At 58.6% G+C, this 22,058-nt stretch overlaps 2 protein-coding genes across 2 annotated transcripts; one reads left to right on the plus strand and one right to left on the minus strand.

Moving 5' to 3' along the window:
* The first annotated feature begins 849 nt into the window (after window positions 1–849).
* On the plus strand, window positions 850–3,577 carry OPN1SW (opsin 1, short wave sensitive). Its single transcript, XM_086886201.1, has 5 exons — window positions 850–1,192; window positions 1,786–1,954; window positions 2,198–2,363; window positions 2,715–2,954; window positions 3,455–3,577. The coding sequence occupies exons 1-5, from the start codon at window positions 850–852 to the stop codon at window positions 3,575–3,577; spliced, it is 1,041 nt and encodes a 346-aa protein (XP_086742327.1).
* A 1,701-nt stretch (window positions 3,578–5,278) lies between these two features.
* CALU (calumenin) lies at window positions 5,279–20,870 on the minus strand. Its single transcript, XM_086886203.1, has 7 exons — window positions 20,762–20,870; window positions 15,170–15,400; window positions 10,590–10,783; window positions 7,281–7,447; window positions 7,127–7,187; window positions 6,659–6,858; window positions 5,279–5,898 (listed from the first exon to the last, which is right to left on the minus strand). Exons 2-7 carry the CDS (start codon window positions 15,388–15,390, stop codon window positions 5,794–5,796), a joined length of 948 nt encoding a protein of 315 aa, XP_086742329.1. The 5' UTR covers window positions 15,391–15,400; window positions 20,762–20,870; the 3' UTR covers window positions 5,279–5,793.
* Between the last annotated feature and the right edge of the window lie 1,188 nt (window positions 20,871–22,058).

Here is a 22,058-nt window from a genome sequence, read left to right on the forward strand (position 1 = left end):
GTCCCGCAGGCTGGGGGAGGGAAAGAGGGGTGAGGGAGGGCAGGAAACGCTGGGAGTCTGATGGAACTTGAGTCCCAGCAGTGCACCCCCAAAGTGACCCTCTATCCCTGACCCCCCAGCACTGCACCCCCAAAATGAACACTCCTCACACACCCCACCTCAAGCAGTGCCCCCCCCCAGTCTTCTCCCCCAGCCCCTGATACCCCCAGACTCCCCCCATCTCCCTTGGGGTCTCCCCAGCACAGGGATCCCCCTAAGCCCAGAACTGGGGACAATCGCTTTGGACAGGGGGGACACTGGGGGGGGCACCCTGGGGCGCTGGGGTGGGGAGCAGGGGTGGCCTCATGAGGGAAATTCCGGGTTCTTCCCAAGGCATCCGGAGCTGGGCCATCCTGGGGGAGCGGGTTGGAGACGTGTGGGGACCCCTGGGGACACCTGGTCATACAGGGGGGACCAGGACAGAGCTTGGGGACCCCTGGGGCACACTGAGGACCCTGATGGGACCAGGACTAAGTCTGGGGACCTCTGGCTGTTGTCGTGTGACCAAGACTGGGCTTGGAAACATCTGGGGACACCTGAACACCCCAGGAGGAGCAGGGTCAAGCTTTGAGACCTCTGGGGACCCTCCCCATACCCAGGTGATGGGGGGAGCCCTTCTGCCCCCCCCAAATCCCCCAGAGCCCCGGTAATCGGCTCGACCCAGCTCAGGGGGCCGATTAGGCGCTGAGCCCGGTTTAGCCCACCCTAATCCCCAAGTTTGGCCGGGCTGAGCCCTGATCCCCACTAAGCAGCTTTGGGGGCGCAGGGTATATCAGGGGGGTGGGCGTCCCCCCCCCCACCACCACCACCATGGACGAGGAAGAGTTCTACCTGTTCAAGAACCAGTCGTCGGTGGGGCCCTGGGATGGGCCCCAGTACCACATCGCGCCCATGTGGGCCTTCTACCTGCAGACCATCTTCATGGGGCTGGTGTTCGTGGCGGGCACCCCCCTGAACGCCATTGTCCTCATCGTCACCATCAAGTACAAGAAGCTGCGGCAGCCGCTCAACTACATCCTGGTGAACATCTCCGTCAGCGGCCTCATGTGCTGCGTCTTCTGCATCTTCACCGTCTTCGTCTCCAGCTCCCAGGGGTACTTTGTCTTCGGGAAGCACATGTGTGCCTTTGAGGGCTTTGCAGGGGCCACCGGAGGTACGAGGGGACCACGGGGGTACTCGGGCTGCTGGGGCCAGGGATGATGGAGTGACCACTGAGGGCTACTGGGGCCAGAGGTGGCCACAGTGATCTCCTGGAGCTGTGGGAGTTGGGGTGACCACCATGGTCTGGCAGGGCTCGGGGTACTGTTGACCACCAAATTCTGCAAAGGCGTTAGAAGCTGGGGTGACCACCGCAGGCTGCTGGGGTGCAGGCACTGGGGTGACCTTCTGGACCCTTAGGAGTTGGCCACTGTAGCCTGGTGGGACTGTAGGAGTTAGGGTGACCTCTGGGGTCTGGAAGTGGGGGTGGCCATTATGTTCTGGGGCTGGGAGAGTTGGGGTGATCACTGTGGTCTGGTGGGGCTGAAGGTGGCAAAGTGGGCAGGGTTGAGCTCTGTGATCTGCCCTGGTGGCTGGAGGAGCTGGGGTGACCACTGAGGCCGGAAGGTGGGGGCGATGACTACGTTCTACTGAGGTCATAGGATATGGGGTGACCCAGTGGCCTGGGGGGCTATGGGAATTGAGGTGACCTGTAGCTGCGGTGGCCATGGGCGGCTGTGTGAGTGAAGAGCGGCCTTGTCCCCCCAGGGCTGGTGACAGGGTGGTCCTTGGCCTTCCTGGCCTTTGAGCGCTACATCGTCATCTGCAAACCCTTTGGCAACTTCCGCTTCAACTCCCGCCATGCCTTGCTGGTCGTGGCGGCCACCTGGATCATCGGCGTCGGCGTCGCCGTCCCCCCCTTCTTCGGCTGGAGCAGGTGGGGACACGGTGGGCATGGGGGCAGGGGGTGGGATGGCTCCAGGAGTGGCAAGTGGGGGGTCATGGGGGGTCATGGGGGTGTCATGGGGGGTCATGGGGGTGCCATGGGGGTGCCACGGGGGTGCCACGGGGGTGCCACGGGGGTGCCAGGTGAGTGCTTGAGGCACCAGGAGTGCCCTGGGGTGCTGTGGGGGCACCGGGGGGTGCCACATGGCGCAGAGGCTGAGCACAGGTGCTGCAGGTACGTTCCCGAGGGGCTGCAGTGCTCCTGCGGCCCTGACTGGTACACAGTGGGCACCAAGTACAAGAGCGAGTACTACACCTGGTTCCTCTTCATCTTCTGCTTCATCGTCCCCCTCTCCCTCATCATCTTCTCCTACTCGCAGCTGCTCAGCGCTCTGCGGGCCGTGAGTCCCGGGGGCACGGGGGGCACAGGGGACGTGGGGGGCACTGGCGTCAGGCACGGCTGAGAGCGAGGGATGGAGAGCGGAGCGGGGCTAGGGGGCAGAAGGGAGGAAGGGAGGGAACAAGAGATGGAGAAGTGACTGGGAGCAGGGAGGGAGAGAGGGCAGGATGGGGAGCGAGAGGGAGGGAGAGGGGACTGGAGGGATGCAGGAAGGGAGGGGAGGTCCCTTGGACACGAGCACAGGCAGGAGGGTGGGCAGGGACCAGACAGGCACACGGGCAGGGGGGGCAGAGGGGACTGGGCGGGGGCCAGCAGCCCGGGCAGTCCCAAGGTGTCCCTGTCCCCGGCACAGGTGGCAGCGCAGCAGCAGGAGTCAGCCACGACACAGAAGGCAGAGCGGGAGGTGTCACGCATGGTCGTGGTCATGGTCGGGTCCTTCTGCCTGTGCTACGTCCCCTACGCGGCCCTGGCCATGTACATGGTGAACAACCGCGAACACGGCATCGACCTGCGCCTCGTCACCGTCCCTGCCTTCTTCTCCAAGAGCTCCTGCGTCTACAACCCCATCATCTACTGCTTCATGAACAAACAGGTGACATCAGCGACACCGGGACACCCACACAGACACGGAAGAGGGGCCCATGGGATGGGGGGACACCCAAGGACACCTGGTGACAGGGGCATCCAAGGGTGCCCAAGGATATCTGAGGACCGGGGAGACCCAACATGGGGAACAGCCAGGGGTACCCGAGTGAGGAGACACCTCAGGACACCCCGATGAGAGGAATACTTTGGCAAGGGGGACACAGAGAAGATGGGGACACCCCAGGACATTGGGGCAATGGGGACATGCAGGGGCAGCCAAGGACATCGGGGGAACAGGGACACCGGGAGTGGCACATGCGAGGTGTAAGGGGCATCCAGGGACACCTGCACGGCTGGGGGTACCATAACCGCAGGGACAGGAGATGGGGCCACTGTGGCACCTGAGGGTGGGAGGACAGTGCCAGGGCTGGACACAGGACCAGTGAGACCCCCAGACTGAGCCACCCCCTCTCCTGTGACCCCGTGTCACCTGTCTGCACCCCGCAGTTCCGCGCCTGCATCATGGAGACGGTGTGCGGGCGGCCCATGTCAGACGACTCCGACGTGTCCAGCTCGGCCCAGCGCACCGAGGTCTCCTCTGTGTCCTCCAGCCAGGTCGGCCCCAGCTGAGGGGCTCTGGCACCGTCCCAGCCCTCGGGACCCCCGGCTGCCCCCCGGCTGCCCCCACAGTGGGGCTGGCACTGCCCCGGGGCCCCGGCCAGCCTAGGATGTAGCGCGGGTGGGACAATAAACCACGGCCGCGGTCTGAGCGCAACGGGGACCCGCTGAGCGCCTGGGACCCGAGGGACAGGGCACCCACAACACGGGCACCCTAGGGGCAGCTGTGCCCCACGGCCGGCTGGGAACGGGGGAGCCTGGGGCTGGCTGTGCCCATGGTGGGGCGGGACGGGGGTCTCGGTGGTGGCTCTGCCCCATGGCAGGCTGGGATGGAGGTCTCGGTGGTGGCTCTGCCCCATGGCAGGCTGGGATGGAGGTCTCGGTGGTGGCTCTGCCCCATGGTGGGGTGGGACAGGGGTCCGGCGGTAGCCGTGCCCCACTGCAGGGAGGGGACGGGTGACGGGAGTGGCTGTGCCCCATGGCAGGGAGAGAGTGTGGCTCCCAGGGGAAGCTGTGCCCCACAGTGGGGCAGGGTGGGGGCCTGGAGGTGGCTGTGCTCCACGGTGATGCCATGGCAGGACTCTGCTCCCTCGTCCCCCTCAGGCCTCACAGGCAGGGAGGGCAGGGAGGGGGTGCTGCTCTCCATCTGTGGGGCTGGGGTGGGGCCAAAGGCCCCCCATCCATGGGGCTGAGCTCCTCATCCATGGGGCTGGGGCTGGGCTCCCCATCTGTGTGGACAGGGTGGGACTGAGCCCCCCCATCCATGGAACTGGATTCCTTCTGTGGGGCTGAGCCCCCCAAGCCCCAGGGACAGGACTCCCACAGGCCTCACGTGCCCCCACACCTCCCACACCCCCAGCCAGCTCCCCCCACTCACTCCCCTCCTCAGGGGAACCCTTCTGGCCCAGCCCAAGGGGGCTCCCCCAGATCCCGGTTTAGGGGGAATCAGGGAATTGAGCTCTGTCCCCCTCGGCCCATCGGGGCTGAACAGGTTTATTGAGTTCCAACCAAACCGGATCCCTTCAATCAGCCCGAGGAGAAAACCGAGGAATAAACCCGGAGGAGGCAAAAAATCCACGTCCAGAGTTGTCACAGGGCCCCAGATCCTCCTGGATGGGGGGATGCTAGGAGAGGGGCTGCTGCTGGGCTGGGTGTCTGCACCAGAGGCTTTCCCAGGGTTCCAAAAATCACTTCTGCCATCCCAAATCCTCCCTGGTGTCCCAAACCAACGCCGACGTTCCCAGATCACCCCCAGCACCCCCCAAGCCCTGCATGGGGCCACATTCCCGACCCACTCACCACTGGATTTAGGGAGGGGAGGAAAAGGAGGAGTAGAAAGAGGAGGAGAAGGAAATGGGAGGATCCAGTCAGCCCTTGGAAACCTTTGGGAAAGGATTTAAAGGAAAACTTGGGAATTGGGAGACGGCGGGGCCCAATTCCACGCAGCTCTGGTGGCTGCAGGGGAACAAACAGCACAGAAGAGAGAAAACCCTGGGGATTGTCCCAGAGTGGGGTGGGATGGTGGGATGAGGCCCTCCCCCAGAGGTCTGGGGGGTTCAAGGCACTTGGAGCGGGGCTGGGGGGAAGGGTCTTGCCCAGATCCCACGGGGCAGCGACAGGGGAGGAGGCTCCAACCTCCCTGGGGTCACCTCTGAGTCACCCTCTGAGTCCTGCTGCTGCTCTGACAGTTCTGAGCGTTTTCTTGGGTTCGAATTTTCATTTCAATGTTCACTTTTTATTCCAATTTCACATCAATGTTTCCATTTAATTCAATTTCACTTCTTTGTTCTAATTCCGTTTCAATTTCAATTTTCAATTTTGATTTCAATGTTTAATTCCAATTCCATTTTTAATTCAAGTTTCAATCCAATTCAAATTCCAATTTTAATTTCAATTTCAACTTTAATTCCAATTCCAATTCTAATTTTTATTCCAACTGCAATTCCACTCCCAGTCCCTCTGTGAATTTCCCACTCCCCCCCCGGGCCCCGCAGCCCTGGGCAGCCCCGTCGCTGCCCCCGCGCCAGGGGAGCTGTTCCCACATGTGGTAAAACCAAAACATACAAAAATAACCCAAAAGTCATTAAAATCCGGGGAAAACCCACGAGACGAGCCCCAAGTGCCTGGGGAGTGTGGCTTTCCCGAGCCCCGGATCCGGGATGGGGCTTCTCCGCGGCAGAGCGGCCTCGGCGAGGGACGGAGCCCATCAGCAGGCGTCGGCGGTGAGCCTAGAACTCGTCGTGCCGCACCAGCGCCTCCCCGAAGTCCGTGGCCTGGCTGCCCACGAACAGGTCTGACTTGTCCACGATCTCCTCCCGCGTCAGCTTCCCGTCCTGCAGGGAATGCCACATCCCGCTATTCCCCACCCCGCTATTCCCCACCCCGCTATTCCCCGTCCCGTTATTCCCCCATCCCGTTATTCCCCCACCCCACTAATCCCCACCCCGCTATTCCCCACCCGCTATTCCCCACCCGCTATTCCCCACCCCGCTATTCCCGTCCCGCTATTCCCCACCCCGCTATTCCCGTCCCGCTATTCCCCCATCCCGCTATTCCCGTCCCGCTATTCCCCACCCTGCTATTCCCCCACCCCGCTATTCCCCACCCCGCTATTCCCCACCCGCTATTCCCCACCCCGCTATTCCCATCCCGCTATTCCCCATCCCGCTATTCCCCCACCCCGCTATTCCCCACCCCGCTATTCACACACCCCGCTATTCCCCATCCCGCCATTCCCCACCCGCTATTCCCATCCCGCTATTCCCCGTCCCGCTATTCCCCACCCGCTATTCCCATCCCGCTATTCCCACCCCGCTGTTCCCATCCCGCTATTCCCACACCCCGCTATTCCCACACCCCGCTATTCCCCACCCACTATTCCCCACCCACTATTCCCCCATCCCGCTATTCCCCACCCGCTATTCCCCACCCGCTATTCCCCCACCCGCTATTCCCCCATCCCGCTATTCCCACACCCCGCTATTCCCCACCCACTATTCCCATCCCGCTATTCCCCATCCCGCTATTCCCCACCCTGCTATTCCCCACTCCTCCCATCCCGCTCCCAAAATCCCCCCAGAGCTGCTGGCCCACCTTGTCCTGGTCGGACTCGTAGACGAGGTGCCGGGCCTCAGCCTCGGCGTGGTCGTAGTCCGAGGGCAGAATCCAATCCTTGGTCTCCTCCTTGTCCATCTTCCCATCCCGGTTCTTGTCTCGGAATTCTACAAACTGTTCCCGCTCCGTCTTCACCCACTCGGGCTCATCAGCGTCGCCATCCTGGCTGTACATGTCACCTGTGGGGAGAGCAGAATCACAGCCCCGTCCCAAGGATTGACCCAAAACCCTGAGCTCCCTAAATCCATCCCCAAAATCCCAAAGCACCACCTGGGTCATGATTTCACCCGAAAATCCTGGATGGAGTGGGGGCAGGAGGAAGTTTGAGAGAGAGGAGAATGTTCTGGGAGGGGAGGGCTGGGAAGGATGTGGTGGCAGTGGCTCCCCCTGGACGGGGACACTGCGGGGATATGGCCAGGACACACAGCAGCAGCAGCAGCGTCTCACCAATGTACTCCTCCAGGTCAATGAAACCATCGCCATTCTTGTCAATGTCCTCCATGGTTTCCTGCAAGAAGGTGTGGGTGTGAGCCGGGCCCGGAGCAATTCCTGCCCCTCGGTGACCACCGAGCTTCCCAAAACGCCTCTGTGCTAGCCCCACCTGCACAACGATGTCCTTCATGTAGTCATACTCCTCGGGGTGCAGGAAGGCTGTGAACTCCTCCTTGGTGGCCGCCAGGTCCCCATCCTTGTCTGCCATCTTGAAGCGCCGCTCGTCCCGCACCATCATCTGTTTGTAGTTGAAGCCATCGTCAGGGTCTGGATCGTCTGCGAGGGAGCACAGGGAGCACTCGGGTCAGCTCAGGCAGGGCAAGGACCGTGCCAACCACCAACACAACCTCAACCCAGCTCAACATTCTCAATTCAACCTCAGCTCAAACCCAACCTCCTCTACTGAACCTCAGCTTCAACCTCAATCTCCCTCCTCAACCCAACCTCAACCTCCTCCACAAAACCTCCTGAACACAACCTTCTCATCCTCAACTTCCTCAACACAACCTCAACATCGTCCCAGCCTCAAATTTCTCCATTTCCTCCCTCTCAGCACAATCTCCCAACGCTTTGCCAACAAAAGCTCAGTTGCAGCCAGCACTGCTGTCCCGTGCCCACTCCCAGGAGGAGCTGCAGAAGCCCTGGGATCATGACATTCCCAGGGAGAGGCCCCGAAAGACAGGGCTCAGGGGTTTGGCCGGCACGGCCAGAGGCTCAACCTGAACTATTTTGGGAGGGGAATGTGTAAGGGGATCTCACTCGCTGCCGGGGCGGTGGCAGGGCCAGGAGGCATCGGCCGGGTGGGGCACGTGTGGCCACTTGGCACAGCCCAGCAGCAGCAGGAGTGCCAGGACACGGGGCCAGCAGTGGCCAGCAGTGGCCAGCAGCCCATGGAGAGCGCGGATCCTGCAGGACACTGCTGTGCTCTGCTGAAGTTAAACCAGAGCGTCCCTGTGTCCCTGGCCTGCTCCTGGGACAAAAGGCAGGCATTCGGGAGCCCTGGATCAGGGGGCTTGGGATGGATCAAGGAGCTCTGGAACATCCATTAAATATCCAAAGATTTTGACTTTAAGGCAGCTCTAGGGCAGAATGAACCCCAAATTCCCCATTCTGTTCCCAAGGTTTTGCCTTGAGAAGCAGCACAGCCTCAAACAAGGAAACCTTCAGGACTCATTAACAGACAATTCCTTAATTGCTGTTGGGCTAATGAATGGGTTTGATGGGGGAGTGGTGATGGGGCCAAGTGGATTGAAAAGGGTTAAACCCTCCCAAAGCTCCCAAAGTCACTTCCAGCCTTGGTCCCTGGGCTGGGAGAGCTCTGGGGGAGCAGAGGGAGGGGAAGGAGACAGAGCCAGGGCATTGCTCAGAGTATGGCAGCAAAGCCACAAACTCAACCCAACAGCTTGTCTCCTGGACAGGCACTCCTGCTCTGGGGTCCCACCGTGGGATTGAGCAATTAACAAAAACAGGAGTCATGATGATGATGATAATAATCTGATTTTGAAGAGAGTTTCAAAGGAATTTCCAGTCTCGGATGAAGCTCTTGGACATTTTTCACTTGACATTCCCTGCTTCCTAGAACTCCCCCCAGCAGAACCCCACTCTGCTCCACGACACTTCTGGGGTCCACCCCGTGACTCATCCTGCTTTTGTAATTAATTAATTAACAAAAGCACTCCCAGCTCCTTGTTTTGCTGACACAACACCACGTTCTGGACCCTTCAGAGCAGCCCAGGGTGATGCCTGTGCCTGTGCATCCCTGGGTCGACACCTCCGGAGGCATTCCAGCCCCACTCTGGCCAGGGACGGGAGCAAGGAGAAGCCAGGGGAACATTTCAGCAGCAAGGAGCTGTGGAAAAGTAATTCCTGCCGAGAGGAGCCAGAGGCAGAGCGTGAGGCAGGATCCTCCCGGCACTCCGTAAGGATCCAAGTATGTGGGAGCAGCACGAGTCGAGGCTCCAGCGGGGCCAGCCAAGGGCACTCGGCCTCCAGCGCCGCTCCAGCTTTGGAATCGGCCGTGTCGGGGGCTGGGCATTCCCCACACGCTGCTCGGAACTCCTCCTTCAGCTCATTAAGGGAGTCCCATTAATTCAGGGTTTTCTCATTAAGGCTCTTCCTCATGAACCTTCATATTTTGCCTTATCCAACACCTGCAGGTCCTAAATGCCACCCCAGGCTCCTCAAACAGTGCTCAAACCCTTCCCAGGACCTCTCTGCCCCCTTCCAGGCTGGATTTACACAGGCAGATTAGCCCAGACCCCAGAAATCCATGGCAAAGGGAGGTTTAGGAGGTGCTGTCCCAGCCTGGGGGTGTCACAGAGACTTCCCTGGCCACCAGCACAGCAAATCCAGATCCTCCCCGATCCCGAGGGAGATGGATGAGCCTCCCATGCAGCGGCTCCCCCTCTGCACATCCCGCCGAGCAGTTTGACTATTTTTGGCAATATTTAGGAAATTAGAGCGGATTCAACGCTCCAGAGCTGCAGCTCCTCCACCCGGGCCAGTCTGCAGTGCTGGAGGCCAGAGCTGGCACAGTGCTTGAGGGTTTAAGGTTTTAACCCCAAAAGAGCTGTTGCTTCCCTCACTCCCAGGGATGTCTGAAGCCATGAACAGTGCTGGCCCAGCACGTGTCCCAAAATCCCCAAGTTCTGGGGTCTAACGCTGCTCCAGGACAAGGGAAAGCGACTGAAATCTCTGCTAATCCCTGTTCTGTGGCTTTAGGCACGCAGTGGTGCCAGGGTGGCTCCACAGCTGCACATCAGTGGGCTCCACCTGCAGGTCCCAAATTCCCCCACAAGCCAGGAATGCCAGAGGACAGGAAACCCCCATTCCCACATGCCACTGAACCCCAAATCACCTGGATTCAGCCCAGAGCTGCATTTGTCACCACGGACATTAATAATGCCCAAGTGTGACTGCGGAGGGGAAAAGAGGGACGTGGGGTGTGTAAATGTCCCCATGGGGAGAGTTCCACATATTTTGGGTTCTTTTCCTTGGATTTCTCTTTGTTAATGCCACCAGGAGGTCAATTTGGAGAGTTGTGGAGATTTTAGAGTGTAACATTAAAGGGACATTTCCTCCAGCTGGCCCCACGTATACCAAGGCCATGTCCTACATCACACTCCTGCGCTTGTCCCAGGGCACAAATCCATCTCGGCTCAGCCCAACGCCAGCCACGCTCCCCACTCTCAGCGATGGACTCCCTCTGGCCTCCTTGATCCAGGCCCCAAACTGCCCCCACCACAGCCCCATCCGGAGCCGTGTCCATCCCGCTGACCGTCACCCCGCAAGCCCAGAGTGACCACCCACTGACCGCCGTGCCACGAGCCCGCCCTGACCCGCCTCGGGGACCCAAAGCAGAGCAGGACGTCCCAGCTGCTGGCTCCAAGAAAGGCTCATCCCAAGAGCCAGGACCTACCCAGGATATATCCATAGGTGGCATTTTTATACTCCTCCCAGGAAACAAGCCCGTCCTCGTTGAGGTCATGGCCCTTCCACTGGCGCTCCACATCCTCGTAAATCCAGCGCTTTTGGGCAAACTTGATCCAGGCCTTGAGCTCCTCCACTGTCACAAACCCATCTCCATCCTCATCTATCTTCCCGACAATCTTCCTGTAGGAAACACAGAGAAACCCAGCAAAAGTTAAAAAGCAGGGAGGGAATGGAAGGGGCAGAGGGGGCAAGTCGAGGTCATCATAGAATTTGGGAGTTCAACCATTTGGAGAGTTTATCCTTAAAACCAACATGTGGTTCAGCTGCCAAAACTTTGGCTCAGACATGAAAATCATTGGCTCAGCCACTTCTGGACCACTCGGGTTTTGGTTTCTTCAGAAATTAAGGGTTTTAGGGGAAAAAACTTCCTTTGAAGCCCGTGGGAAATACCCATCCATGCATCCTCGGACCAAGCCGGTGCTCATCAGGTGATGAGCATGGACCCATATTTGTATTAAAAATGGGAATATCGGCTCTGCCTCTCCTGGTGACGCCAGGAGAAAGTTGAGGTGGCTCTGGAATTTGCCAATTCAACCATTTGAAGAGTTTATCTTTAAAACGAACATTAGGGTTATCAAAACATTCGGAAACATTTGGAAAAAAGCGAGGTCAGCTGCCAAAACTCTCTCGGACACAGAAAACACCGGATCAGACATGGAAATCAAGAGCTTGGCCACTCTTGAACCACTCAGGTTTTGGTTCCTTCAGGAATTGTGAATTTTAGGGGAAAAATCTTCGCTGTTAAATCTTAGGAAAGCTCCACCTGCGTGTCCTCCCACCCCGACGGCGCCGGGTGCGGAGCACGGCCACACATATCTGCAGGGGACGTTTGGCCGTGCCGGGGAAGCGGAGCCGCGCGGGGCCGGGCCGGTCCCACCCGCTGCCCGGGGAGCAACCGGAGCCGCGGCCCCAGCGCCGCGTGCCTCCGTTATTTTTAGCAGCAGCTGCAGGAAAGGCCGGCAGGAATGCAGGATCCAGGGGCAGATGGAGCCGGGGGGTGGGGGCTGTTTGATCCACGCCGCTCTGCGCCGGGAAAGTTTGGGGCTCCTGGGATGAAAATCAGGGATAATGGTCCCGAAACCTTTTGTCTGGTGGAGCGGGATCCTGGATTTTTCCCTTTAACCTGAAGGTTTAACGGAAAGCAGTCGAGGAATCCTGAGCTCCAGCCCAGGTATTTCAGGAATTTTAGAAGACAGGTGGAAAACATGGAATTTTTAAATTTTAGATCACTAGGGCTATTAATTCTAAAAATATTGACGCAAAGGCAAACCCGGACACTGAAGCCACCTGTGCTCAGAGCCAGGTTTCTGTGTTTCAGAACTGCCTTGGTCTAGGAAAATCAGGAATTCCTCTGTGGCACAAAGGATGTTCCTGGCAATGAGAAGCTGGAGAGAGACTGGAAGAAAAACAGGAAAAATTTGGAATTTAGTTCTGACAGTGAGATGCTGGAGCGGGGGCAGTGGGCAGGGCTTGGAGACCTGAGTGATTTTATAGAGAAAAGTATTTTTAAAATATAAAAGAAACATTTCAGAACTTTATGTATCAATGTGCAAAGTGTCCCTTCCAATATTCCTGATCAAACACAGAAATATGCAAAATGTCACTTAAATATTCAGAATTTTTCATATAAATATATAACAAGTCTATCAATACTATAAATTCTGCATAATGTAAAGTATCACGTGAATATTAAACATTTGCCCATGAAAATATATAAACCACGAATAAATCGGTCAAATCCTTCCTATTTCAAGGAAAAAACCCCGTTGTTTCCCTCTCCCAAGAAGGTACATCACCAGCAAAGGGATTTTTTAAGGAAAATCCCTGGAATGGAGGACCAGAGCTGGCAGGGGTTAATGGCCAAGGCATCCAGGTTTTTCCAGGGCAGTCTCTAAGGGGTTAATTAGGGAAGAGCTTCCCAGGGAAGCCAAACCCTGTCCAGCCCAGCGCCGGGCACTCAGGAAGCTCCCAAACCTCCTCCCCACCCTGGGCCGGCACCAGCTGCTCGCGGCTGCTTTCCCAGGGCAGGAGCCACCAAACCCTCCCGTTTTCCCAAAGCCCCCGCTCTGCCCCGCTGCAGGGGAGGGCAGCAGATGTTGGGGAAGGGCGGGCAGCTGCCGCCGTTCCCGGCTCCAAGGGGCTGCTGCCAGTTCCCTGCTCCCGGGCACGGCGCCCGCGGCTCCCCGAGCGCGGGGAGGGAGCGCAGGCGCTGGGAGAGCCCCGAGCCGGAGCTCTGGCACAACCACAGACCCTTCCCTTAGCCCCGCTAAAGCCCGGAGCTGCCAGAATCGGAGCACATAGAATCAGAGGAGTTCATGGCAGCGGTTCCAGCTCAGGAAGGCTCGGCCCCTGCGGATAAAAGCGGGGCTGTGCTGTGTGGAGCGCGTCAAATCTGCCATGGCCCGGCCGGCGTTCCGGCCACAACTCAGCACAACAATGGCATTGAGCCGTGACTGAGCCCTGGCATCGGAGCCCTGGCATCGGAGCCCTGGCATCGGAGCCCTGGCATCGGAGCCCTGCGATCGTCGGGACAGAGGCCAGGGGAGGCCGGGGCCCAGCTTCCCTCCGACTCTGACGCTGCTCCAGGGGCATCGAGACATTCGCTCTGATTCTGCCAGGACTCAAAAAGCCTCCTGGATCCTGCGTTGTGGAGCTCATGGAGCCACCAGGGCCTAGATCCAAGGGATCAAGGGGTTTTCCGGTTTAAACTGTCCCCGGAGGGAGGAAATTCCCTCGGGTCCGGGAGGTGCTGGGGGAGAGGCCAGCACCCCCTTGCCACTGGGGTCTGGATGATCCCCAGGGATGGAACCTGGCACCCCTGCCCTGCACATCCCGCTGGGTCTGGGGGAAGTTTCCCCAGCACCCACGTGGCTGAGCTTTTCTTTCCCATCAGGAAGCACCGTTCCCAAAAAACAGCCCAAAATTCACCGTGGGCCGTGGGTAGGTGCTGCTCCAGCAGCAGCAAGGTTGGGATTCTTAGCTGAAAAAAACAAGTCTGACTAAAGAAAGGAGATTCAGGTGGGATATTGGGAAGGAATTCCTCTCTGGAAGGGTGGGAAGGGGGGCACTGGGGGGCTCGGGGGTCCCTTCCCACCCAGCCATTCCATGAAAACCCAGCCCAAGGCACCAGCTGGAAGGTGACTGGAGCACAGCACCCTGAGAAGGGTCCCCAGCTCCCCCGGGAGCCTCCGTCCCCCCGGCCCTGCTGGAGCCTGCAGTTCCCAGGTTGGAGCCTCCTGGAGCCCCTGAACAACTGCGGCAGCAGCTGCTGCGGGGGCAGCCGGCCCCACACTGCTCCCGGGAACAATCCCAGCGCAGGCCGGGGAACACGGATCCGGGGGAGACACGGATCCGGGGAAACACAGATCCCAGGGGAAACACAGATCCCGGGGAAACACGGATCCCGGGGAAACACGGATCCGGGGGAGACACGGATCCCGGGAAACACGGATCCCAGGGAAACACGGATCCCGGGGAAACACGGATCCCAGGGAAACACAGATCCCAGGGAAACACAGATCCCAGGGAAACACGGATCCCGGGGAAACACAGATCCCGGGGAAACACGGATCCCGGGGAAACACGGATCCCGGGGAAACACGGATCCGGGGGAAACACGGATCCCAGGGGAAACACGGATCCCAGGGGAAACACGGATCCCAGGGGAAACACGGATCCCAGGGAAACACTGATCCCAGGGAAACACGGATCCCAGGGAAACACGGATCCCAGGGAAACACGGATCCGGGGGAGACACGGATCCCGGGAAACACGGATCCCAGGGAAACACGGATCCCGGGGGAGACACGGATCCCGGGGGAGACACGGATCCCGGGGGAGACACGGATCCCGGGGAAACACAGATCCCAGGGGAAACACGGATCCCAGGGAAACACGGATCCCAGGGGAAACACGGATCCCAGGGGAAACACGGATCCGGGGGAAACACGGATCCCAGGGGAAACACGGATCCCGAGGAAACACGGATCCCAGGGGAAACACGGATCCCGGGGAACACGGATCCCGGGGAAACACGGATCCCGGGGAACACGGATCCCGGGGGAGACACGGATCCCAATGGAGACATGGATCCCAGGGGAGGCACAGCCGGATCCCAGGGGAAACACGGATCCCAGGGGAGGCACGGATCCCAAGGGAGGCACAGCCGGATCCCAGGGGATGCACAGAGCATCCTGGGGTCCCAGCAGGCACTGGAGGGGGAATCTCCATGCAGGCTCTGTTTTCCCAACTCCCAACCAACTCCTTCCAACCGAGAAATACCAGTGGGAAACACAGGGGCTGCAGTGGCACCCAGAGAACACGGAGCCAGCACAGCACAGCACAGCCCCCCCCCGTCTGCTCTGGAGTTCTGGGGAATGTCTGGCACTGGAAATGGCTCCGGGTGACTTTTTGGGGAATGCCTGGTGCTGGGCAGTGAATTCCTGGGCTGGACTGGGGGTGGTCACTGCGTTCCCACTCCGGGAAGGGTTGGGGGGCTGTCCTTACCCCAGGCGCTCCTTGCTCTCCTCTGGTGTGAGCTGGTCGAAGCTCTTGGCCTCGTCGGCGCCCAGGAAGGCGTCGTGGTCGTAGTCGAAGCTCTGGGCGTCGTCGTGCTCGCGGGCGCTGAGCGGAGCCTCCCGCACCACCCGCTCCTTGCGCTCCGTGGGCTTCGCGGAGCCGCACAGCGCCCACACAGCCAGGCACAGCAGGAGCCGCGGGAAGCGCATGGTGCCGGGCCTGCGGGGACAGGGGGACATGGCTGTGGGACAGGGACACTGCTGTGGGACAGGGGGACATGGCTGTGGGACAGGGACAGCACTGTGGGACAGGGACAGCGCTGTGGGACAGGGACAGTGGGACAGGGACAGCACTGTGGGACAGGGACACCGCTGTGGGACAGGGACAGCACTGTGGGACAGGGACAGCGCTGTGGGACAGGGACAGTGGGACAGGGACAGCACTGTGGGACAGGGACACCGCTGTGGGACAGGGACAAGGGGACAACGACAGTGCTGTGGGACAGGGACACAGCTGTGGGACAGGGACAGCACTGTGGGACAGGGACACCGCTGTGGGACAGTGGGACAGGGACAGCGGGATAGGGACACCACTGTGGGACAGGGACAGTGGGACAGAGACAGCAGGATAGGGACAGCACTGTGGGACAGGGACAAGGCTACAGGGACATGGCTGTGGGACAGAGACAGTGAGACAGGGACACCACTGTGGGACAGGGACAGTGGGACAGAGACAGTGGGACAGGGACACCACTGTGGGACAGGGACACCGCTGTGGGACAGGGACAGTGGGACAGGAACAAGGGGACAGGGACACCACTGTGGGACAGGGACAGTGGGACAGGGACACCGCTGTGGGACAGAGACAGTGAGACAGGGACACCACTGTGGGACAGGGACACCGCTGTGGGACAGGGACACCACTGTGGGACAGGGACAGTGGGACAGGGACACGGCTGTGGGACAGGGACACGGCTGTGGGACAGGGACACCACTGTGGGACAGGGACACCACTGTGGGACAGGGACAGCGGGACAGGTACACTACAGTGGGACAGGGACACGGCTGTGGGACAGGGACACCACTGTGGGACAGGTACACTACTGTGGGACAGGGACAAGGACACAGCTGTGGGACAGGGACAGTGAGACAGGGACACCACTGTGGGACAGGGACAAGGGGACAGAGACAGCAGGACAGGGACACGGCTGTGGGACAGGAACACTGGAATGGGAAGGGATGGGACTAGGGCAGGTTGTCAAGGGAAAATGGGGATTAGGGCAGGTTGTCTGGGAAGAACAGGGGTTATCTAGAAAAAAATGGGGATTAGGGCAAATCATGTGGGAAAAATGGGGACTAGAGCATGTTATTGGGGAAAAAACAGATTAATAATAATACAGATGATGGGAGCAAAGATTATTAATTAATCCAGATGATCTGAATAAAACCATAAATACAGATTGGGCAAAAATGATGAACTAATGCAGATTGTCCAGGAAAAATGGAGAATTACTGCACGTGGAGTAAATGGAGACTTAGTGAAGATTATGTCGGCACAAATTACTAATAAATACAAATTATCTGGGAAAATGATGAATTCCAGCATATTCTCAGGACAAATTGATTAACTGATCCAAATTATCAGGGCACTATAATGATATGGGTTATCTGGGGAAAAGTGAATCACTGACATGGATTACCAAGGCATGGGGATTAATTAACACAGATTATCAGGGCACAGGGATTAATTAACACAATTATCAGAGCACAGGGATTAATTAACACAGATTATCAGGGTGCAGGGATTAATTAATACAGATTATCAAGGCACAGGGATTAATTGACACAGATTATCAGGGCACAGGGATTAATTAACACAGATTATCAGAGTGCAGGGATTAATTGACACAGATTATCAGAGCACAGGGATTAATTAACACAATTATCAGAGCGCAGGGATTAATTAACACAATTATCAGAGCGCAGGGATTAATTAACACAGATTATCAGGGTGCAGGGATTAATTAATACAGATTATCAGGGCACAGGGATTAATTGACACACATTATCAGGGCACAGGGATTAATTGACACACATTATCAGGGCACAGGGATTAATTGACACAGATTATCAGGGTGCAGGGATTAATTAACACAGATTATCAGGGCACAGAGATTAACTGACACAGATTATCAGGGCACAGGGATTAATTGACACACATTATCAGGGCACAGGGATTAATTGACACAGATTATCAGGGCACAGGGATTAATTGACACAGATTATCAGGGCACAGGGATTAATTAATACAGATTATCAGGGCACAGAGATTAACTGACACAGATTATCAGGGCACAGGGATTAACTGACACAGATTATCAGGGCACAGGGATTAACTGACACAGATTATCAGGGCACAGGGATTAACTGACACACATTATCAGGGCACAGGGATTAATTGACACAGATTATCAGAGCACAGGGATTAATTAACACAGATTATCAGGGCACAGAGAGTTTCAAGGCCCGCTGCATGTGGACAATGTCCCGTTTCCTCCGGAGCTGCTCCTGAGCCCATCCCAGAGCTCCTCAGAGCAGCAGCTGGGGCTGGGAAGGGATCTGGGGGTGGGGAGAGGGGTCCTGGCGGGAAGGAAGGAAGTGGATCCAGATGGGAGGAATGTGAAAGACAACGTGCAGCACGCTCTGCTCTCCCTCCTCCCAACATTCCCTCTCCAGACCTGCTGTGGGTGGAATCCTCCCCCACCAAGCCGATCCCCCCGGACTGGGACCCACCTGATCAAACCACCCAAAAGTGCCTGGGGTCAATGGCAGCTCTGGAAGGATTCCAGAGGCTGATCCCTTTAAATCCCAACAGAAACTCAGCTGTTCCCCACGCTTGTCACTGAGATCCCAACTTTGATCCAGGTGTTCCCCACCCTGATCTCTTTAAATTTCAGTCGAGGTATTCATCACCCTGATCTATTTAGCCTTAAATTTTAACCAAGATATTTCTGGGTTTTAACTCTTTCACTCTAAATTTAATCCATATATTCACCATCCAGAGCTCTTCAATGCAAATTTAATTCAATATATTCCTCATCCTTATTGCTTTAATCTAATTTTAAACTCAAGATATTCCCCATCCTTACCCTTTCAAATTTACATCCAGTTCTTCCCCATCCAGAGCTCTTAAACATAAAGGTAAACCCAGGTGTTCCCATTCCTTAGCTCTTTAAATCTGTGGTTTAAAATCCAGGTATTCCCCTTTAACCTGAACTCACACCAAGGAATTCTGCCCTGGGAGTGACCCTGGAATGACCAGGAGTGACCTGGGACTGGTCCCACCTCAAACCAAGACAGTGGAGGCAGGACATGGGATAAAGGACACGGAAAAGCCCTTTCCTTCCTTTTTTTTTTTTTTTTGAATGGGGATTTATCAGACCATTCAGAAAATCCACAAATTTCAGTTCCTTGGAAGGCGGAGGGGGGAGGGCATGGTGAGGAGATTTGGGTAATAAAGAGTAAAAGTCACTTTTTTAGTGTTTCTGGGGAGGAAAACCATTCCAGGAGGGAAAGGCAGTTCCAGGTGTGAGTGGAGCTCTGGATATCCCTGTCCTGAGGAGCTGCTGCTCCCTCTGGGCACATCCCAGTGGCCAGAGCCTGCCCAGCCTCATGCTGGTCCCAGCCTGGAGCACAGAGTGACCTGCAGTGGGTCAAACAACCCGATTTTATCTCCCAGTGTCCACACAGAGCCCATTTGGAAGCGATTAAAGAGGGACAATCCAACCTCCAGCGGATCCAGGCAGTGCCAGGCGCTGGGAGGTGCTGCAGGGAAGGTGCTCAGAGAGACCAAAACCCACAAACCAAGAGTTATCCATAAACAATTATCCGTAAAAACCTGGCAGCACCAGCAGCTCCTGCTGACCAACGGGATGGGCCCCTGGATTTTCTGTGGAGATCCCAAGGTGAGGGAAAAGCAGAGCCCCTCTCCTCCCAACACGGGCCACTGGCAGCACATCCCTTCTCCCCCAGTAAAGGGATCTGATGGGGGAGCTGCAGGGAAGCCGGGAACAGGAACCAGTGGAGGGAAGATGTGGGGTCAGAATGGGGGTCCAGCCCTTCAGCTGGGGAGGAACTCGGGACCCCAGCAGGGCTAGGTGGGATACTGATGGAGGACCTTGGGGTTCTAAGGATGCTGACAGAGGAACTCGGGATTTCAGATGGGTTCGATGGGCTGTTGATGGAGGAACTTAAGATTCCAGGTGGGTTTGCTGTAATATTGACTGAGAAACCCGGAATTGCCATTGTTTGCTAGGATACTGACACAGGATCTCGGAATCCCGCACTGGGCTTGGGACTGTGGTGACATTTAGAGGAAACTGATGGGAAGAAGCCCCTCTAGACACACATTTCCCATGTGGGAGGCCAACAGGATCCCATAAAAAACCCATAGACAAGACAATTTGCTGGGGTTTGGGAATCAGCCTCTGTTTTTACGGGATTGATCCCATTGGAGCAGCCAGGGAACAATTAACTGGGACTCCATGGTGCCAGAGGGGTGTGGGTCTGGGAAATCCTGGCCATGATAAAGCTGTAAGGATGTGGGGGAGACACCGGGAGCCAAAACCGAGCCCGGGATAGAAACGGGCCGGTCCTGCCCCAAAGCAGCCGCAGAGTTTTGGGGTCACTGATACGGGAGAGGAACACGAGTTTGGGGTGACACCTCCTCTGCCCAGAGTCCCCACACAGGGCGGCGCCGATGGTCCCACAGCCCGGGGTCCCGGTGTCCCAATGGTCCCACAGCCCGTAATCCCGGTATCCCGGTGTCCCACAGCCCGTTATCCCGGTGTCCCGAGGGACCCACAGCCCGGGGTCCCGGTGTCCCGGGGGACCCATAGCCCATTATCCGGGTGATCCTGGTGTCCCGGGGGTCCCACAGCCCAGTGTCCCGGTGTCCCAGAGGACCCACAGCCCGTTATCCTGGTGATCCTGGTGTCCCGAGGCACCCACAGCCCGGTGTCCCGGTGTCCCGGGGGTCCCACAGCCCGGGGTCCCGGTGCCCCGGGGGACCCACAGCCCGGTGTCCCGGAGGACCCACAGCCCGTTATCCCGGTGTCCCGGGGTACCCACAGCCCGTTATCCGGGTGTCCCTCCCGAGGGACCCACAGCCCGTTATCCCGGTGTCCCGGGGGACCCACAGCCCGGTGTCCCGGGGGACCCACAGCCCGTTATCCCGGTGTCCCGGGGGACCCACAGCCCGTTATCCCGGGATCGGTGATTCCCGCGGGCCGGTCCCGCCCGAGTCGCTCCATCCGCGGGACCGGCGGTCCCGACCGGCCCAGCCCACCCGCCCTGGGCCCGGTGCGCGGGAGGCCCTGGGGCTCAGCAGCGCCGAGCCGCGCAGGGCAGCGGGACGGGCCGCAGGACTCCCGCCCGTTCCCATGGAGACCGGGCCCGGCGCTGCCGCCGCCGCGTTACCGCCACACCGCAGCGGCCCCGCAGAACCGCTCCCACCGCTCCTTCTGGCCCCGAGACCCGGCCCCGACCCCGGTGCCCATCCCGGTCCCTTGCCGTCCCTCACCGTCCCCACCGCCGCCGCCGCTGCCGCCGCCGCTCCGCGCACCGGAAGTCGGCGCCGCGCCACGCCGCACGGCCCCCCGCGCGCCCGCCGCACCCACCAATCACGGGAAGGCCACGCCTCCCCCTCGGCGCCACTCTGCATTCCGATTGGTCGCTTCTGCCGCCACTCCGCCCCTTTGCCCGCCCCCGCCCCGCGCTCCGCCCCCTCCGCCCTCCCCCGACCACGCTCCCTCCGGCCCCGCCCACCCTGCCGGGGACGCAAGCGCTGATTGGCTGGAAAGCGCCACGTCCTCAGGCGCGCGCCGGCCACCGGCCACACCCACCGGGGCGCCCCGCGCCGCACTGCGCACGCGCATGCGGGTCGGCTAGAGTCATGTGTGAAAAAGGCGGGAAAAGGGCAATGAGGCCGCGTGTCCCTCCCTGGTCACTTCCGGTCATTCTCTGGTCACTCCCGGTCATTCTCTGGTCACTCCCTGGTCATTCCCGGTCACTCCCTGGTCACTCCTGGTCACTCCCTGGGCCACTCAGGCTGGGCCAGGACAGGCTCAGGGGGGGCAGCAGCAGGAATTTCCCCATGGAAAGGGGGTCAGGCTCTGGAAGTGCCCAGGGAGGTTTGCAGTGCCCATCCCTGGAGGTGGCACTCAGGGCTCTGGGCTGGGGACAATGTCAGGATCAGTCACAGTTTGGACTTGGTGGTCTTGGGCTTTTCTAAGCACAATGATTCTGAGATTATGGAAAAACTTTACTGAGATCCAAAATTATGTTTTCCTGGCTTCCCTGGATCAGCTCAGAAGAGCCTTGTGGTGCAAGGTAAAGAGGTTTAGCAACCAGGATATTCTCTGGTGACTCTGTGGCCTCAGCCTTCCCAGTAACTGCCAGAGGAATCTGGGACAGGGCCCCAAAGGGATACCAACAGTCCTGGGGCTTGCAGGTTGTGCCTCTGGCCCATCTTGAAAACTGGGATAACTTTTGCCAGCTTCCAGTTGATTTTGGTTGGAAAAGTCTCCATGACCACTGAGTTTCACCAGCACTGCCAAGGCCACCACTGGCCCTGTCCCCAAGTGCCACTTCCACATGCCTCTGAAATCCCTGCAGGGATGGGGACCCCACCCCTGCCCTGGGCAGCTGTGCCAGGGCTGCACAGCCCTTTCCAGGAGGGAATTCCCAAAAATCCACCTGAGCCTGTCCTGGCCCAGCCTGAGCCTGTCCTGGCCCAGCCTGAGCCTGTCCTGGCCCACCCTGAGCCTGTCCTGGCCCAGCCTGAGGCCATTCCCTCTCCTCCTGTCCCTGTTCCTGGC

Source organism: Cyanistes caeruleus, chromosome 4, assembly GCF_971803275.1.
Source record: "Cyanistes caeruleus chromosome 4, bCyaCae1.hap1.1, whole genome shotgun sequence".
Classification (NCBI taxonomy): domain Eukaryota; kingdom Metazoa; phylum Chordata; class Aves; order Passeriformes; family Paridae; genus Cyanistes; species Cyanistes caeruleus.